The 16,288-nt window shown below is 42.2% G+C and overlaps 1 protein-coding gene across 1 annotated transcript; it reads right to left on the reverse strand.

The window, feature by feature from the left end:
• On the reverse strand, window positions 1-16,227 carry LOC121292467 (NPC intracellular cholesterol transporter 2-like). Its single transcript, XM_041214440.1, has 4 exons — window positions 15,968-16,227; window positions 7,539-7,643; window positions 2,314-2,486; window positions 1-325 (listed from the first exon to the last, which is right to left on the reverse strand). Exons 1-4 carry the CDS (start codon window positions 16,050-16,052, stop codon window positions 239-241), a joined length of 450 nt encoding a protein of 149 aa, XP_041070374.1. The 5' UTR covers window positions 16,053-16,227; the 3' UTR covers window positions 1-238.
• Between the last annotated feature and the right edge of the window lie 61 nt (window positions 16,228-16,288).

The raw sequence follows: 16,288 nt of genomic DNA on the forward strand, positions 1-16,288 counted from the left end.
TTGTAGTTAACCTCTTTATTGACACAATCAGGTTAATTTACAAAACCAATTTTAGTATTAAAGCCAAGGACAGTTCACAATTTTAATCTAGAAATTGTCCCAAAGTTACAAGAATTTGAAAAAATATGAAAAAATCTCCATTTCAAAAAAGTTCTGTTTAATTTCCCATTGCGCAGCTGTCCACAGTATCTAAATACAATAATCAACTAGTGGTGGAGTTAGTAATCAGTGATCTGGTTCAGCTGGAAATCTTGACTGGGATCGCCCAGCAGAAGATATCAGTCTTACTGTCATCTTGCAGCTCCCATTTAACTTCCAACTTAACCTGGTAAGGGTGATGGGAGAAGAAAGGTGCGAAGAGGATTAAAAAAAACAAGTCCAAGAACTTGCCACATCCACTGCAAAAACTAATTAATTCACTTAAAAATCTGACATGCTAATCATTTCATTCTCAGGTACCAGCCTTAATACTCCAATGACTCCAATGTATTCATAGAAACAGAAATTTCCTCTTACCCATGTACAAATTGGCTTGATGCAGTTAAAACTATTCCTTGTATATTCCTTCCCAACATATGGCCTCATTACTCGCATGCCAACCACAAACTATCACTCGTATTGCTCGCCACCTACATCTCACTTCCCTCTACCAATTTCTATCTTTGTCAGCCCAAGAAAAAACAGAATTTACAGCTGCACTTTCAAAATCCAAACTGTCGAACCTTTGGCCATCCATTTCTGCAGCTATCAACCTGCTCAACTACACCCTCATCTGCATTTTTCATGCACAAAGCCAATACATACACTCATCCTGCAGGTCTGGTAGCATCTGTGGAGCGAGAAACAGAGTTAACGTTTTGAGTCCGTATGACCCTTCTTCAGAGCTCATAGTCAAGGGTAAAGCTCAAGGGTCATAACTCTGTTGCTCTCTCCACAGATGCTGCCAGACCTCCTGAGTTCTTCCAGCATTTTTTGTTTTTGTTTCAGATTTCCAGCATCCGCAGTATTTTGCTTTTAATCACTCTCAGCCTGGCCAATCCCCTGATACAGCCCTCTTCTCCATTACCTCAAGTGCAAGACATGGACATGGACAACCGACTTAGCCATTCACTGCCAGATCTGGCTGGACTAGATAAAGCACTAACCCGTCCTGCTCTGCCAAACTGCTTACTATTTCAAAACCATCCTGCATTGCAAAGATAACCCTTGATGACTTATCTTTGGACACTCTCCAAGTCTCCTCCAATGTCATCTCCAATATGATGAGGACTTCTTTGTTATCAATACTGTTTGATCAGATGCCTCTGCCACTTCCTTTTTTTCTCCAAGCCTGATGAGTCAAAGGTCTAATTTTACCCCCTGCACTAGACCTGAACTCATTTCTCAAGTTTCTCTCCTACCTCCCCTTATATCTCTAGCTCATCTTTGCCGCTCCCTTAACCCTATTCCTACCGACCATCCAACTTCCCTTCCTTGCTTGCTCCCATGATAGCAGATACAGTTAATCACCCTCTTCCCCTCCTCTCATATCTCTCAGTACCCCATTTCTCAAAACAAACAATCCTTGCTTGATCCTTCTACCCTTGCAAACAACCACCCCATCTTCAACCTCCTTTCTTCTCCAAAGCCCTGTAACATTGTTGGCTCCCAATTCATACCCATCTTTCCTGAAATCAACACCTCGCCTGACTCTTATACCATCTCTTAAATCATCAGCTTGTCTTAACATCCAGTTCTGGGTGAGCAGAAATACCCTCCAATTGAAAATTGGGAGGTTCAAAGCTATTGTCTTTGTTTCCTGCCACAAATTTGATTCCCTAGCCAACAATTCTCTATTTCACTCCCTAGGAACAATCGAGGATGAACCAAGCTATTCATAAACTTGGTGTTCCCAGAGAGGAGCTTCCGACCACATATCCTCATCATTATCATTTCCAGCTCTGTAACATTGCCAGCTCCAACTTTGCCTCATCTGATGCTGAAACTCTTAACCAAGCTTTAGTTACTTTCAGACATAATTATTCCAATGCACTCCTGGCTGGTCTCCCACATCTATCCTCTATAAATTTGAGGTCATTCAAAACTCTGCTGCCCTCACCCTAAATCAGATCAACAGCTTATATTTCTGTTACATAATAGAATGTCCCAAGGTGCTCCACAGGAGCATTAGAAAACAAAGTAATGACACCAAGTCACAATGAGATATTAGGTCAGAGGAGCAAATTCTTGGTCAGTTAGGTTTAAACATCTTAAATGAGGAAACAGATACATGGGATGTTATTGGGCATCCTAACATTTCAAAAAGACACTTACTGATGGGTATTCACCCTTTATTGGTAATGAATTGATGTAGCTGTACTTCTGATTCTTCTGGATGGGGCACTGAATCCCAGATTTACAACCATCAGAATTAGGAATATGAAAAGGAACTGGAATTCCAGCTAGGATACCATGAACCACAGCCTCACTTGTCTGACTTGAGGTTGCTGAAAGACAAATTACAACCACACAGTTACAGCCAACCAGCAGAGTACAGGATCACACATGCAATTCCATCCTTCGCCACGTGGAGTGAGGGAGTCGCACAAGAGAAGGACTCAAGTCTGCTCTTGTGTTTTTTGTGCTTGGATATATTTCAACTGGCATTTGAACAGTTAGAAACAATGTAAAAAAAAGGTTCTTTTAGAAACACTTCTCGCTTGGGTCAGCTATACTTTAATCAGATGCTCTATTTTACTTGAATAAATGTATCCGACTCCATGCTTTCAGAGAACTCATTCCCCCTACTGGGTTGATCTTTCTAACCTTTGCTGGGTGTTTTATGTTGTGACTTTAAACAGGAGTTGTGACCGCCTGAAACTCATTTCAGTTGACAACAGCACAGCAAGGGGAGACTCCCGTCAGCCAGAGCTGGATTTAAACTCCATTTGAGAGATTAAAAAGTACAAGACAAAAGGGTGTTAATGCAATTCTCCATCCAATCCCTCTGATGACAGCGATCTAAATTGCACTTTACTCAAAGAAAACAGTAATCTACCAAATATAAATATTAAAAAACTATATCAGTTCATGAAAATAAACAACTGCAGTTGGTGCACCCCTGGTTTGGCCCCATTTCCAAGACCACAAAATCTGGAGTTTTATAAACAAATGCTGGAAAGACAAGGCTTGGTCAGCACCTAAAGAATCAGGACAGATGATGTCACAGCAAACAAGGAGAGTTTATCTTGCCAATCCATCCATACAAACAGTTTCTCCCATTGCTGCACTTAATTGCTTCTTGAATGAACAATTGAATATCTGGAATCCATGAAATGTTTATGACTACAGTCTTGAACTTACCTTTTACTAGTTCATAGCCAAGTCCCCTTACTCAGGATCAACATTCATAAAATATCCCATTATGTCTGCTTCCTTTCAAGATTGAAGATTCAAAGTTGTTCTAATTTTCCCCCATAGCCCAGCCCTCAAGTACTAGGAGAACGGCTTTCTGGCTCTTCTTTGCACTGCAGAGCTAGATATTTCCCTTAGGCCTCTGCGAACAGAACTGAAGACATTACTCAAAATGGGGCCAGACAAGAGTGACCTACAGCTGCAGACTGTACTCTGGTTCAGCAATATCACACTGCATATTTCACTTTGCTAACATCTATGCTGTAATGATTGCAGTGTTGGTTAAGTTTAATCATTTCCAAATATTTGTCAACCTATTTTTATATCCCCGTTCAGAGAGCCCTACTCCCCCCACTCCCAAGGTGTAAGACCGTGAACTTCCCCAAATTAAGTTCCACCATCTAATGCTGCCACTTGGCAATGCTGACAAAGTCTTTAACTCCTCAGCTGTGTCATTGTGCTCTGCATTACCTAGGATAGCCACCACCTCAAACCCTAGCAGCTTTTTCCACATGGAACTACAAAAGGTTTTCTCAAAGTCTAGCTCTCCCTTTGCTTTGATATTTTAACATTTGAGATTGTTATATTCTTTCCTCACACATTCCCCACAGGATTTCTGCATCTTCTTTTGTTTACTTATGTCTAGATTTGCAGGGGGAGGGGAACCAGAGTGTTAGAGCAGATAGTGAGGTGGAGGAGGATAAAGTTCAAGTGAGGAATACACGTATAGACAGAAATCAAAGGTTTGTACGTGATATCTATTTCAATGCAAGGAGTATTCTCGGAAAGGCAGATGAGCTTAGGGCATGGATTGGCACGTGGGATTATGACATTATTGCTATTAGTGAGACTTGGTTGCAGGAGGGGCAGGACTAGCAGCTCAATGTTCCGGCGTTCTGTTGTTTCAGATGTGATAGAGGGGGAGGGATGAAAGGGGGAGGAGTGGCATTACAAGTCAGGGAAAATATCACAGCTGTGCGTAGACAGGACAGCCTGGAGGGCTCGTCTACAGAGGCCATATGGGTGGAGCTGAGGAACGGAAAGGTGTGACTACACTAATAGGGCTGTAATATAGACCGCCCAATAGTCAAAGAGAATTGGAGGAGCAAATCTGTAGAGAGATAGCAGACCGATGTAAGAAACAGAAAGTTGTGATAGAAGGAGATTTTAAATTTCCACATATTGACTGGGACTCCCATACTGTAAAAGGGCTGGAAGGCTTGGAGTTTGTCAAACGTGTTCAGGAGAGTTTTCTAAATCAATATATACAGGTACCAACAAGAGAGGATGCAATACTTGATCTCCTATTAGGGAACCAGATGGGTCAGGTGACAGAAGTATGTGTAGATGAACATTTTGGGTCCAGTGACCACAATGTCATTAGTTTTAAGTTAATTATAGATAAGGATAGGTCTGGTCCTCGAGTTGAGATTCTAAATTGGAGAAAGGCCAATTTTGGGGAAATGAGAAAGGATCTAGGAAGAGTGGATTGGGATAAGTTGTTTTCTGGCAAGGATGTGTTGAGAAGTGGAAGGCATTCAAAGGCAAAATTTTCAGAGTGCAGAGTTTGCATGTTCCTGTCAGGATTAAAGGCAAAGTTAACAGGCATAGGAAACCTTGGTTTTCAAGGGATATTGGCGATCTGGTTAAGAAGAGAGAGATGTATAGCAGGTATAGGCAACGCGGAGCAAATGAGATACTTGTAGAGTATAGAAAATGTAAGAAAATACTAAAGAAGGAAATCAGGAAGGCAAAAAGACGACATGAGGTTGCTTTGGCAGATAATGTGAAGGTAAACCCGAAGGATTTCTACAAGTACATTAAGAGAAAAAGGATAGTAAGGGACACAATTGGTCCCCTTAAAGATCAGAGAGGTCACCTATGTGTGGAGCCTCACGAGATGGGGGAGATCTTAAACAGTTTCTTTGCATCAGTATTTACTCAGGAAACTGGCATAGTGTATAAGGAAGGAAGGGAAACAAGCAGTAGTGTCATGGAACATATAAAGATTAAAGAGGAGGAGGCGCTTGCTGCCTTACAGCGAATAAAGGTAGATAAATCCCCCGGGCCAGACATGATATTCCCTCGGACCTTGAGGGAGACTAGTGTAGAAATTGCAGGAGCCCTGGCAAAAATATTTAAAATGTCCTTAGCCACAGGAGGATTGGAGGGTAGCTCAAGTTGTTCTGTTGTTTAAAAAAGGTTCCAAAAGTAAACCAGCTAATTACAGGCCAGTGAGTCTGACGGCAGTAGTAGGTAAATTATTGGAAGGTGTTCTGACGGATAGGATATACAATTATTTGGACAGCCAAGCGCTGATTAAGGATAGTCAGCATGGCTTTGTGCGTGGTAGGTCCTGTTTAACAAACCTTGTAGAGTTTTTCGAGGAGGTTACCAAGAAAGTAGATGAAGGAAAGGCTATGGATGTTGTCTACATGGACTTTAGTAAGCCCTTTGACAAGGTCCCACATGGGAGGTTAGCTCAGAAGGTTCAGATACTTGGTATCTATGGAGAGGTTGTAAACTGGATTCGAAATTGGCTGTGTGGGAGAAGACAGAGAGTGGTAGTGGATGATTGCTTCTCAAACTGGAGGCCTGTGACTAGTGGTGTGTCTCAGGGATCTGTGCTGGGACCATTGTTGTTTGTTATCTATATCAATGATCTGGATGATAATGTGGTAAATTGGATCAGCAAGTTTTCTGATTACACTAAGATTGGAGGCGTTGTGGACAGCAAGGAAGGCTTTCAAAGCTTGCAGAGGGATTTGGACCAACAGGAAAAATGGGCCAGAAAACATCAGATGGAATTTAATGCAGAAAAGTGAGAGGTGTTGCATTTTGGAAGGACAAACCAAGGTAGGACATACACAGTAAATGGTAGGGCACTGAGGAGTGCGGAGGAACAAAGGGATCTGGGAGTTCAGATACATAATTCCCTGAAAGTGGCGTCACAGGTAGACAGGGTTGTAAAGAAAGCTTTTGGCATACTAGCCTTCATAAATCAAAGTATTGAGTATAGGAGTGGGGATGTTACGGTGAGGTTGTATAAGACATTGGTGAGGCCAACTTTGGAGTATTGTGTGCAGTTCTGGTCGCCTAACTACAGGAAGGATATCAGTAAAATTGAAAGAGTGCAGAGAAGATTTACTAGGATGTTGCTGGGTCTTCAGGAGTTGAGTTACAGGGAAAGATTAAACAGGTTAGGACTTTATTCCTTGGAGAGTAGAAGAATGCGGGGAGATTTGATAGAAATTTACGAAATTATGACGGGTATAGACAGAGTAAATGCAAGTAGGCTCTTTCCACTTAGATTAGGAGAGATAAACACGAGAGGACATGGTTTTAGGGTGAAATGGGAAAGGTTTAGGGGGAACTTCTTCACTCAGAGTGGTGGGAGTGTGGAACGAGCTGCCATCTGACGTGGTAAATGCGGGCTCATTCTTAAGTTTTAAGAATAAATTGGATAGATACATGGATGGGAGAGGTCTGGAGGGTTACGGACTGGGTGCAGGTCAATGGGACTAGCGGTACAGACTAGAAGGTCCGAATAGCCTGTTTTTCTGTGCTGTAGTGTTCTATGGTTCTATGTCCATTTACATTATCTTATCAACCCACTTCTAGCCACCTTACTTCTGGATATCAAATACCTATATATCTTTCATCATGATATTAACTTTTTTTTTGTCAAATACAGAATTTGTAATTCCAGACTCTTGTTTCTCAATATCAGTCTGTTTTTGTTTTTTTCTAATCCTAATCTCTGTTGGTCTGTTTTGGTGTTTGCAGATCTCTAGTTGAATAGAAGTACAAGTCATCAAACGAGACATGCTATCCAGTTGAAGGAGCTAACTAGAAATGGAGTTAAATCGAACGAATTGAGCAAACTTCATTTGGCCCTGCAACAAATTAGAAAAATTTGTTAAAACTCTTCTTGTCTCATTTGTTGTTTGATATTTGCCAAATGAGTAGATATAAATGTTTAAACCCTGTTTCCTCTGTTCCGTTACAAAGGTATAAAATGTTGTCTCACATGTTACAGAAGGGATTTTTTTTTTAAAAAGGAAAAGCTAGGCTCCACTGAACACTTCACTTGTAGACAGCGGAAAGTTTTGCGCTTTCTGGATTTGTATTATAACCTCACTTACTGCTGGTAAAGGTGACGTTCACACTGTATGTTTGTTCTTTGTGAAGAACACATGGCAGAGAGGGGCAGGGGGTGATATCCACTATCATTTGTGTTGCTGTAGAACCTGTAATAGTAATGGAGAGTTAATGTCATTTATCTCTGTTAGCTGCACAAATAAATTAACCAGACCTCAATGCAGTAATTGGATAAACTGCATACAGCTGTAACCAAAATATGCACATAATGGAAAATTACATAAAGTCAAAGGCTACTTTTAGAATGAGCTACGTGTTTTAATTCATAATCCACTTCGCACTTACACCACAGGCTTTCTTATTCTGAGAATGAACAGCAACAAAATTTTTCATTGGGCTCCCCTGCTGCTGCATCACAAGCAGTTTCAACATTACACTGTAGTAATAACTTTGGAAACCGTGGTTGAGAAACGGAGCATTGATAGTTTAGCTGAGACGCAAAGTGCTGTTTACTGCAGCCAGTTGCAGAGGAACTTAACCAAATTTACTAGCATGCTTTCTACAGCCAAAAGGGACTTTTCCAGGTAATCTGCTAAAAGCTGCAAGCTGCTTTTTCACAGATAAGTGAGAACTGTTGGACTGCGACAAGAGATAACGATATTTCAAAGTTGTGTTAAGTCATCATGCTTGCTGGAATGATATGATAATTAAGGGAAGGTGGTGGAGTAGTAGTGGTATTGTCATTGGACTGCTAACCCAGAGACCCAGGGTGTGCTTTGGGGAGCCAGGGTTCGAATCTCACCATGGCAGATGGTGGAATTTGAATTCAATATAAATCTGGAATTAAAAGTCTAATGGCGACCATGAAACCATTGTTGATTGTTGTAAAAACCCATCACTAAATGCCCTTTAGGGAAGGACATTCCATGACAGGTCTGCAATAACGTGGTTGACTCTGAAACTCAGTTGTATCAAACCACTAAAAAGTCAGTAGGTCAGAAGGCAAAAGAATCCGGCATCGATCTAGGCACACCCAGCCCTGTCAACCCTGCAAAATTGTCCTTACTAACATTTGGGGACTTGCCCCAAAATTGAGGGAGCTGTCTCACAGACTAGTCAAGCAACAGCCTGACAGTCATACTCATGGAATCATACTTTACAGATAATGCCCCAGATTTGACCATCCTGATGGTGGGGCCCAGCAGAAGTGGTAGAACATTGGTATAGAGTCAGGAGGGAGTTGCCCTGCTACATTGAGTTTCATGGCATCAGGTTAAATATGGGCAAGAAACCTCCCACTGATTACCACATACCACCACCAGAACCAGCCCCCTCCCCTCCCCTCCTCCAGCTGATGAAACAGTACTCCTCCATGCTGAACACCACTTGGAGGATGGCAAGTGGTGCAGAATGTACTCTGGGTGGGGGACTTCAATGTCCATCACCAAGAGTGGCTAGGTAGTACCATCACAGACTAAGCTGGCTGAGTCCTAAAGGACATAGCTGCTAGACTGGGTCTGTGGCAGGTGGTGAGGGTACCAACAAGAGGGAAAAAACATACTTGATCTTATCCTCACGAGCCTGCCTACCACAGATGCATCTGTCCACGACAGGATCGGTAGGAATGACCACTGCTCAGTCCTCGTGGAGACGAAGTCCCGTCTTCACATTGAGGATATCCTCCATCGTGTTGTGTGGCACTACCACCATGCTAAATGGGATAGATTTCGAACAGATTTACCAACTCAAGATTGGGCACCTCCAAGATGCTGTGGGCCATCAGCAGCAGTATTGTACTCAACCACAATCTAACCTCATGGCCTGGCATATCCCCCACTCTACCATTACCACCAATTCAATTCACTCCATGTGATATCAAGTAACAGCAGAAGGCATGGATACTGTCGAGTGAGCTGAGGTGAGAGTGACTGCCCTTGCCATCAAGGTCGCATTTGAACGCGTGTGGCCCTAGCAAAACTGGAGTCAATGGGAATGAGGGGGAAAACTGTTCACTGGTTGGAGTCATATCTAGCACAAAGGAAGATGGTTGTGGTTGTTGGAGGTCAGTCATCTCAGTTGCAGGACATCACTGCAGGAGTTCCTCAGGGTAGTGTCCTCAGCCCAACCACCTTCAGCTGCTTCATCAATGACCTTCCTTCCATCATAAGGTCAGAAGTGGGGATGGTCACTGATAATTGCACAATGTTCAGCACCATTCACTACTTCTCAGATACTGAAGCAGTCCATGTCCAAATGCAGCAAGACCTGGACAATATCCAGGCTTGGACTGACAAGTGGCAAGTAACATTCACACCATACAAGTGCCAGGCAATGACCAACTCCAACAGAAGAAAATCCAACCATCGTCCCTTGTCATTCAATGGCAATACCGTGGCTGAATCCCCCACTATCGATATCCTGGGGTTTACCATTGACCAGAAACTGAACTGAACTAGCCTTATAAATACTGTGGCTACAAGAGCATCAGAGGCTAGAAATCCTGCAGCGAGTAACTCATCTCCTGACTCCTCAAAGCCTGTCCACCATCTACAAGGCACAAGTCAGAAGTGTGATGGAATACCCTTCACTTGCCTGGATGAATTCAGCTCAAAAAGCTTGACACCATCCAGGACAAAGCAGTTTGCTTGATTGGTACCCATTCCACAAACATTCACTCCCTCCACCACCAATGAACAGTAGCAGCAGTGTGTACCATCTACAAGATGCACTACAGGAACTCGCCAAGCCTCCTTAGGCAGCACCTTCCAAACACACGACTGTTACCATCTAGGGGGCAGCAGATACTTGGGAACACCACCACCTGGATGATCCTCTCCAAGCCACTTACCGTTCTGACTTGGAAATATATCACCATTCTTTCACTGCTGCTAGGTCAAAATCCCAGAATTCCCTACCTAACAGCACCACGGGTGTACCTACGCCACAGGGACTGCAGCAGTTCACCAACACATTCTCAAGGGCAAATAGGGGTGGTCAATAAACACTGGCCTAGCCAGCAAAGTCCACATCCCATAAATAAAAAAGTGTTTAGATCCTTGGTGGGGCTCATGAGCCGCACCAGGTGATGCTTAACACAGAGGTGACCACCACAGCACAAACCATCATCTAACGAGATGGAAGGCTGCACCACCAGGTCCTTGATGTGCTTTCAATAATCTGACAATAGAGCTCATTTGGACTGGATAAACACTGCCAACAGTTCTGAGCATAAGTGACTGGCAAATGCAAACATGGAAGCTCCGGAAGTTAATTTACAAAATCGAGATGAGATGTTTCAAGAAAGTTATGGAAATCAGCCAAGGATGAGACATGGAAAGATAATGTCAAATGTTTGATTGGTTAATGACAGAAGGCTTTTGTGAAAGCTCTAGAAGCTTGGAGGATAGACAACATCAGGGCAAGATTTAACTCCATGGTTTAAACAAAGAACAATACTTCATTGGATAATATATATTACAGAACAATTTTACTGGATAGTGAGTACTGTCAGTGTAACATCCTGTTTGCCATTGACAAAAGATATAAAAAGTGGTTGTTGAAGGAACCGAATTGCTGCAGTCAGGTGGTGGTGATTTGGCCAAACAATTCGAAGACATACGGTCAACAAAGGCTGATTATTTGTTGGTGGCTGTATGTATGGTAATCTCTTAACATTATTGATATATTGCCTGAATTATAGTGTTTTATAACCAATTTTAGATTCCATGGCAGTTTTGAATTTGTCATCTTAAAGATGAAATAAAACTTATAGACAGAACTTGTGTAATTTTTAATTAATCTCAAGTGAAAAGAATCATAAACCTGTAAGCTCCAGGGAGTGAGGTCTTACACCAGGGGCTGTACTGGACACTCACTAAATCCCCAACGCCACCCAAAAAAAGTTTCGACACCAGCCTGGGAGGAAGAATAAAAGTGCCGATTCATTCATCCCAGATTCTCTTGCAAACAGTCAAACAGAAGTTGTTTTTAGCCTGAGGGAGTAAAACAAATTCACTAGCTTCAATAACATAACATCTGCTTGACATCGAACATCAGTAATAATGCTGAAAAAATATTCTTTTTGGAAAGCAGGAAATTGCAGAGCAATAAAATTTCCTTACATTTACGATTAAGCAAACTGTACAGCTATTGGATCAAAGCATAATACTTTTGCAACTTTACTGTGATTCAAATCAACATCATTAATTTGTAGGCACTGAATAATATGGAGAAGCAGTAAGGGATCACGTTGATTAACTTTTAAAGAGAGACAATCAACCATGATTTTAAAAATTCTTTCATGGGATGTGGAAATAAGATGAAGGATTCGAATGGGAAAAGATGCATTTCAAAAAAAAATTATGATCAACTCAAAATTAGCCGTGAAAACAAAACTAAGAATCCTGGAATGCTACATCACACCAAATTCTGACCTATGGAAGCGAGTTTTGAATGATCAGTGAAGTAATGCAGGGAAGAATTGAGGCTGCACAGTTGTGGTTTTTGAGGTGAATAATGGACAAGTCACACTACCAATGAAGACGTGCTGGTAAAATCTGATGCCAAACAAATTCTGCTGGCCAAGACCAGGAAGAGGGAAGAGACAGTTGGAATTTCTTGGACACGTAATAAGAAATCACGATTTAGAAAGTCTGATGCTGATGGGAAAAACTGATGGTAAGAGATCGAGTTAGACAAAGAATCTTTTTAAAGAACCTTGCAAACTGGATGAATGTACCACCAACGAAGATGATCGACATTTCTAGTGCAAGGTTAACATGGAGGTCCATAGTCACCAACACCCTCTTATGGCATGGTGCCTGAAGAGAGTATCAATAATGGTAACCGTGAAGCCATTGGATTGTCATAAAAGCCCAAAATGATTCACCAGCATCCTTTAGGGAAAGGCACTTGCTGTCCTTATCTGGTCTAGCCTATGTACAAATCCAATCTCAGGCCAACGTGGTTGACTCCTAATTGCTGTTTGAAGTGGCCTAGCAAGCCAATCAAGCGTTACCAAGAAGCAAACACACCAATTAGGGCATTTAGAGGATGGACAATAACTGGCCACCCTTGCCAGCAACACCCATACTGAGAAATAAATAAAAAAATGAGTATTGGACACCATCTCAATGCTCATTCATACAGGACAGCCATGTGCACTTTAATCTGTGTTTATTTATAAAATAGCAAGACAAAAAGAAGAGTGGGTAAGTTTTTTTTTAAAAAATCTTGCGCTATTTTTGCTCAGTTCCTGCTGAGACATTGTGGAGCATGGATGAATAGACTGGACTTCAATATCAGCAACATTGTTTGGTGAAGGATACTGTCAGCTAGACCAATTGAAACAGCTCCTCCAGGCTCACAAGCTTAACCAATAATGAGCAGCTCTAATAGGGAAATTCACAGCAAAAGGGAAGCAGCATTCAACAGTATGCTAGGTGGAGTGAGTCAACGTTCTCACAATCAATGTGAAAGTAAAATGACCTCTCAGCTACTGGACAAAAACTAAGCAGCTGCAGGGGGTCTGATAAATTCATGGCAGAATTTCAAGTTTTTGTAACAAGAAAGAATACAAAGCTCAGCATTGAATTGTGGTAAATTTTTGATAAGTAAATATACATGTGATACATATGTACTTGTATTGAGCAAAGTGTTTCAAAGCATGTGGCTAAAACTATGTTACCGCAGCCATGCCTGAAACTAGCCAGCGATTTCTATCGGAGAACACCGATCTGCAGAAAGAGCAGGAAATAAGGGAAGGCCCAAATTCCTGCAGCTCTAGTCAATAGGACAGCAATAAAAATGTAGAATGGGGAAGAAACTGGGTGGTCCCAATCAATGTCAACAAGGTGAAAAGGCATTACATAAAATGGTGGAGGGGAAAATAGTTAAGGAGAAGATGAAGATAATTTTAGGAGGTGTTTCCACAATCAGTGGCACGGGCAGCAGACTTTGCAGAAATGTCGTCGAGTGCCACATGGTTTGAAATGGTGTAAATAGCACCTTCAAAATGTGGGCCACGTATGGATTCATTGCACTTTAGGAGAGATGGACAAGTTCCTGAGAATCAAGGAGACCTTGGGTGATAAATTCATGGCAGAATTTCAAGATTTTGCAAGGAGAAAGAATACAAAGCTCAGCACTGAATTGTGGTAAATTTTTGATAAGTAAATATACATGTGAAACATATGTACTTGTATTGAGCAAAGTGTTTCAATGCATGTGGCTAAAACTATGTTACCCCTTATTTTTTTCCCTATTTTTGTCACATTCGGGAGATTCTGTAGGCAGCACAGAAAGGCAAAGACCTATGCACTTTCATGGCTCAAATTCACCTCATGGTAGATGGCATGTTTTTTATTAGAGTCTGGATCATAATGCCCATAAGAAAATATGACATACAATACACTTTACTCCGTAGTTGTCATGGACTGGAAGCTTTCTGCCTAGAAAAGTGGGAAGAGAGAGAGAAACAAGGAAGGGAAACTAGAACAAAGGCATAAGAAGATTTTGGTTTTACTTGCAATTCTGTATCATATACCTTTTTAGCACTTGGAGATCTGGCACAATACATTACAACGAATACAAAGTAATTGTTATACCCTTACTCTGTGGAACACACGAACCAAACTTGAAAAGAACAAAAAGAAAGTAATCCATCTGGCCCAGGTGATTTATCCACCTTCAGACCTTTCAGTTTTCCTAGCACCTTCTCCTTGGTAATGGCCACCATACTCACCTCTGCCCCCTGACTCTCTTGAACTTTGGGGATGTTACTCGTGTCTTCCACCATGAAGACTGATGCAAAGTACCAATGCACTCGATGACATTTCTGCAAATTCAGTTCCTCCTCCATTTCTTTGTTCCCCACTACTACTTCTCCAGTGTCATATTCCAGCAGCCCAATGTCCACTTTTGCATCTCTCTTACCCTTTATATATCTAAAAAACTCTTGCAATCTTCTTTTATATGACTGGCTAGTTTACCCTCATATTTAATCTTCTCCCTCCGTATTTCTTTTTTTAGTTGTCCTCTGTTGGTCTTTGTAGGCTTCCCAATCCCCTGGTTTCCCACTGCTCTTCGCCGCAATGTATGCTTTCTCTTTAGCTTTTATGCTGTCCCTGACTTCCCTTGTCAGCCATGGTTGTCTCATCCTCCCTTTAGCAGGCTTCTTTTTGCTGTGTCTCCCAAATTACTCCCAGAAACTCCTGCCATTGCTGTTCCGCTGTCTCTCCTGGTAGGTTCATCTCCCAGTCAATTCTGGCCAGCTCCTCCCTCATGCCTCTGTAGTTGCCTTTATTCAACTGTAATACTGTTACATCTGATTCCAGCTTTTTCCTCTCAAATTGCAGGGTAAATTCTATCATATTATGGTCACTTCCTCCTAAGGGTTCCTTCACCTTAAGCTCCCTTATCAAATTTGCCTCATTACACATAACTAAATCGAGAACAAAAACAAAAATACCTGGAAAAACTCAGCAGGTATGGCAGCATCGGTGGAGAAGAGCACAGTTGACGTGAGTCTGCATGACTCTTCAACAGAACTAAATCTAGAATTGCCTGTTCCTTAGTGGGTTCCACCACAAGCTGCTCCAAAAAGCCAACTCGTAGGCATTCCACAAATTCCTTGGGATCCACTCCCAACCTGATTTTCCCAGTCTACCTGCTTTGATTCTATATTCCCAAATATCAAGTTTCCGGCTGTTTATTCACACAGGTCTGCTGAGAAGCTTTGGCACTCAGTAATCTGAGCAAATGCAGTTAGTTGGCGCACTCAGCCAGAAACGTCTTGCAAGTCTTTCCAGAACCCACACACTATTTAAAAACATTACTCGGCCTGAAGACACTCGATTCTCAGAGCACGAAGAATGAATAGGCACTTGATGCAGCAACAGCTCACGTGAACATTAGTCATGCCACCACACCACACTCACATCCCAATAAAACGAGCATATTCAAGCCAGTCTCCAAGGAAGGTTAGAGGAAGCCGATGAGTGTTTTAGAGATAAAAACAAAAAACTGCGGATGCTGGAAATCCAAAACAAGAACAGAATTACCTGGGAAAACTCAGCAGGTCTGGCAGCATCGGCGGAGAAGAAAAGAGTTGACGTTTCGAGTCCTCATGACCCTTCAACAGAACTAACTGAATCCAAGGAGAGGGGTGAAATATAGGGTGTTTTAGACGCCATATTAACCCAGTTGAATAGTTCATTAGGACACACCTCAGTGCCTCTGTATCACATACCCTTGTTTTTAAGAAAGGTGACACAGCCAACTTGAGAAACACAATCTGATTTTGGGAGCAAGTTGTACACGTGGTTAGTGAATTTCAAAAATAAACAAGGGAAAACTTTTAAGAAATTAATTAAGACTTAATTCCACAGGTCAGTTTAAATTTTAAAAAAAAGGGGAATGGAAGCCGTTACCCACCCTCCCCTGCCTCCCTTTCTCTCTCTCTCTCTCTACTCACCACAGTCGTGAAACTTGACGGGCTCGGCACCACACAGAGTCCCCAGAGCCAGGAGGGCGGCCATGAGCCCACACACAGCCTCCATCCCCTAAACACCGCCTGACCGAGAGGGAAGTGAGGAGCTGTTGTCGGAAAATTTATAAAGGCTTGGCCTTCACATGATTCACTCCCCCGCAACTTCCAGCGGGATCAAACCCCGCCCAGCCTAACCCGGGCAAGGGCGGAAAGCGAGTCCCATATCAGCTATCGCGGAGGCCGCCATCCGCAGCAATAGCACAATCAGCCCGCCGTCAATCATCAGCTTACCCCCCCCCCCCACCC

Source organism: Carcharodon carcharias, chromosome 20 (genome assembly GCF_017639515.1).
Source record: "Carcharodon carcharias isolate sCarCar2 chromosome 20, sCarCar2.pri, whole genome shotgun sequence".
Taxonomy (NCBI): Eukaryota; Metazoa; Chordata; class Chondrichthyes; order Lamniformes; family Lamnidae; genus Carcharodon; species Carcharodon carcharias.

Coding starts and splice junctions, on each gene's coding strand:
- LOC121292467 (XM_041214440.1), bottom strand. CDS start 16,052: ATGGAGGCTGTGTGTGGGCTCATGGCCGCCCTCCTGGCTCTGGGGACT. Junction 7,644..15,967: donor CGTCAAGTTTCACGACTGTG/GTGAGTAGAGAG, acceptor TTACTATTACAG/GTTCTACAGCAACACAAATG. Junction 2,487..7,538: donor GAACGTCACCTTTACCAGCA/GTAAGTGAGGTT, acceptor TTTGTCTTTCAG/CAACCTCAAGTCAGACAAGT.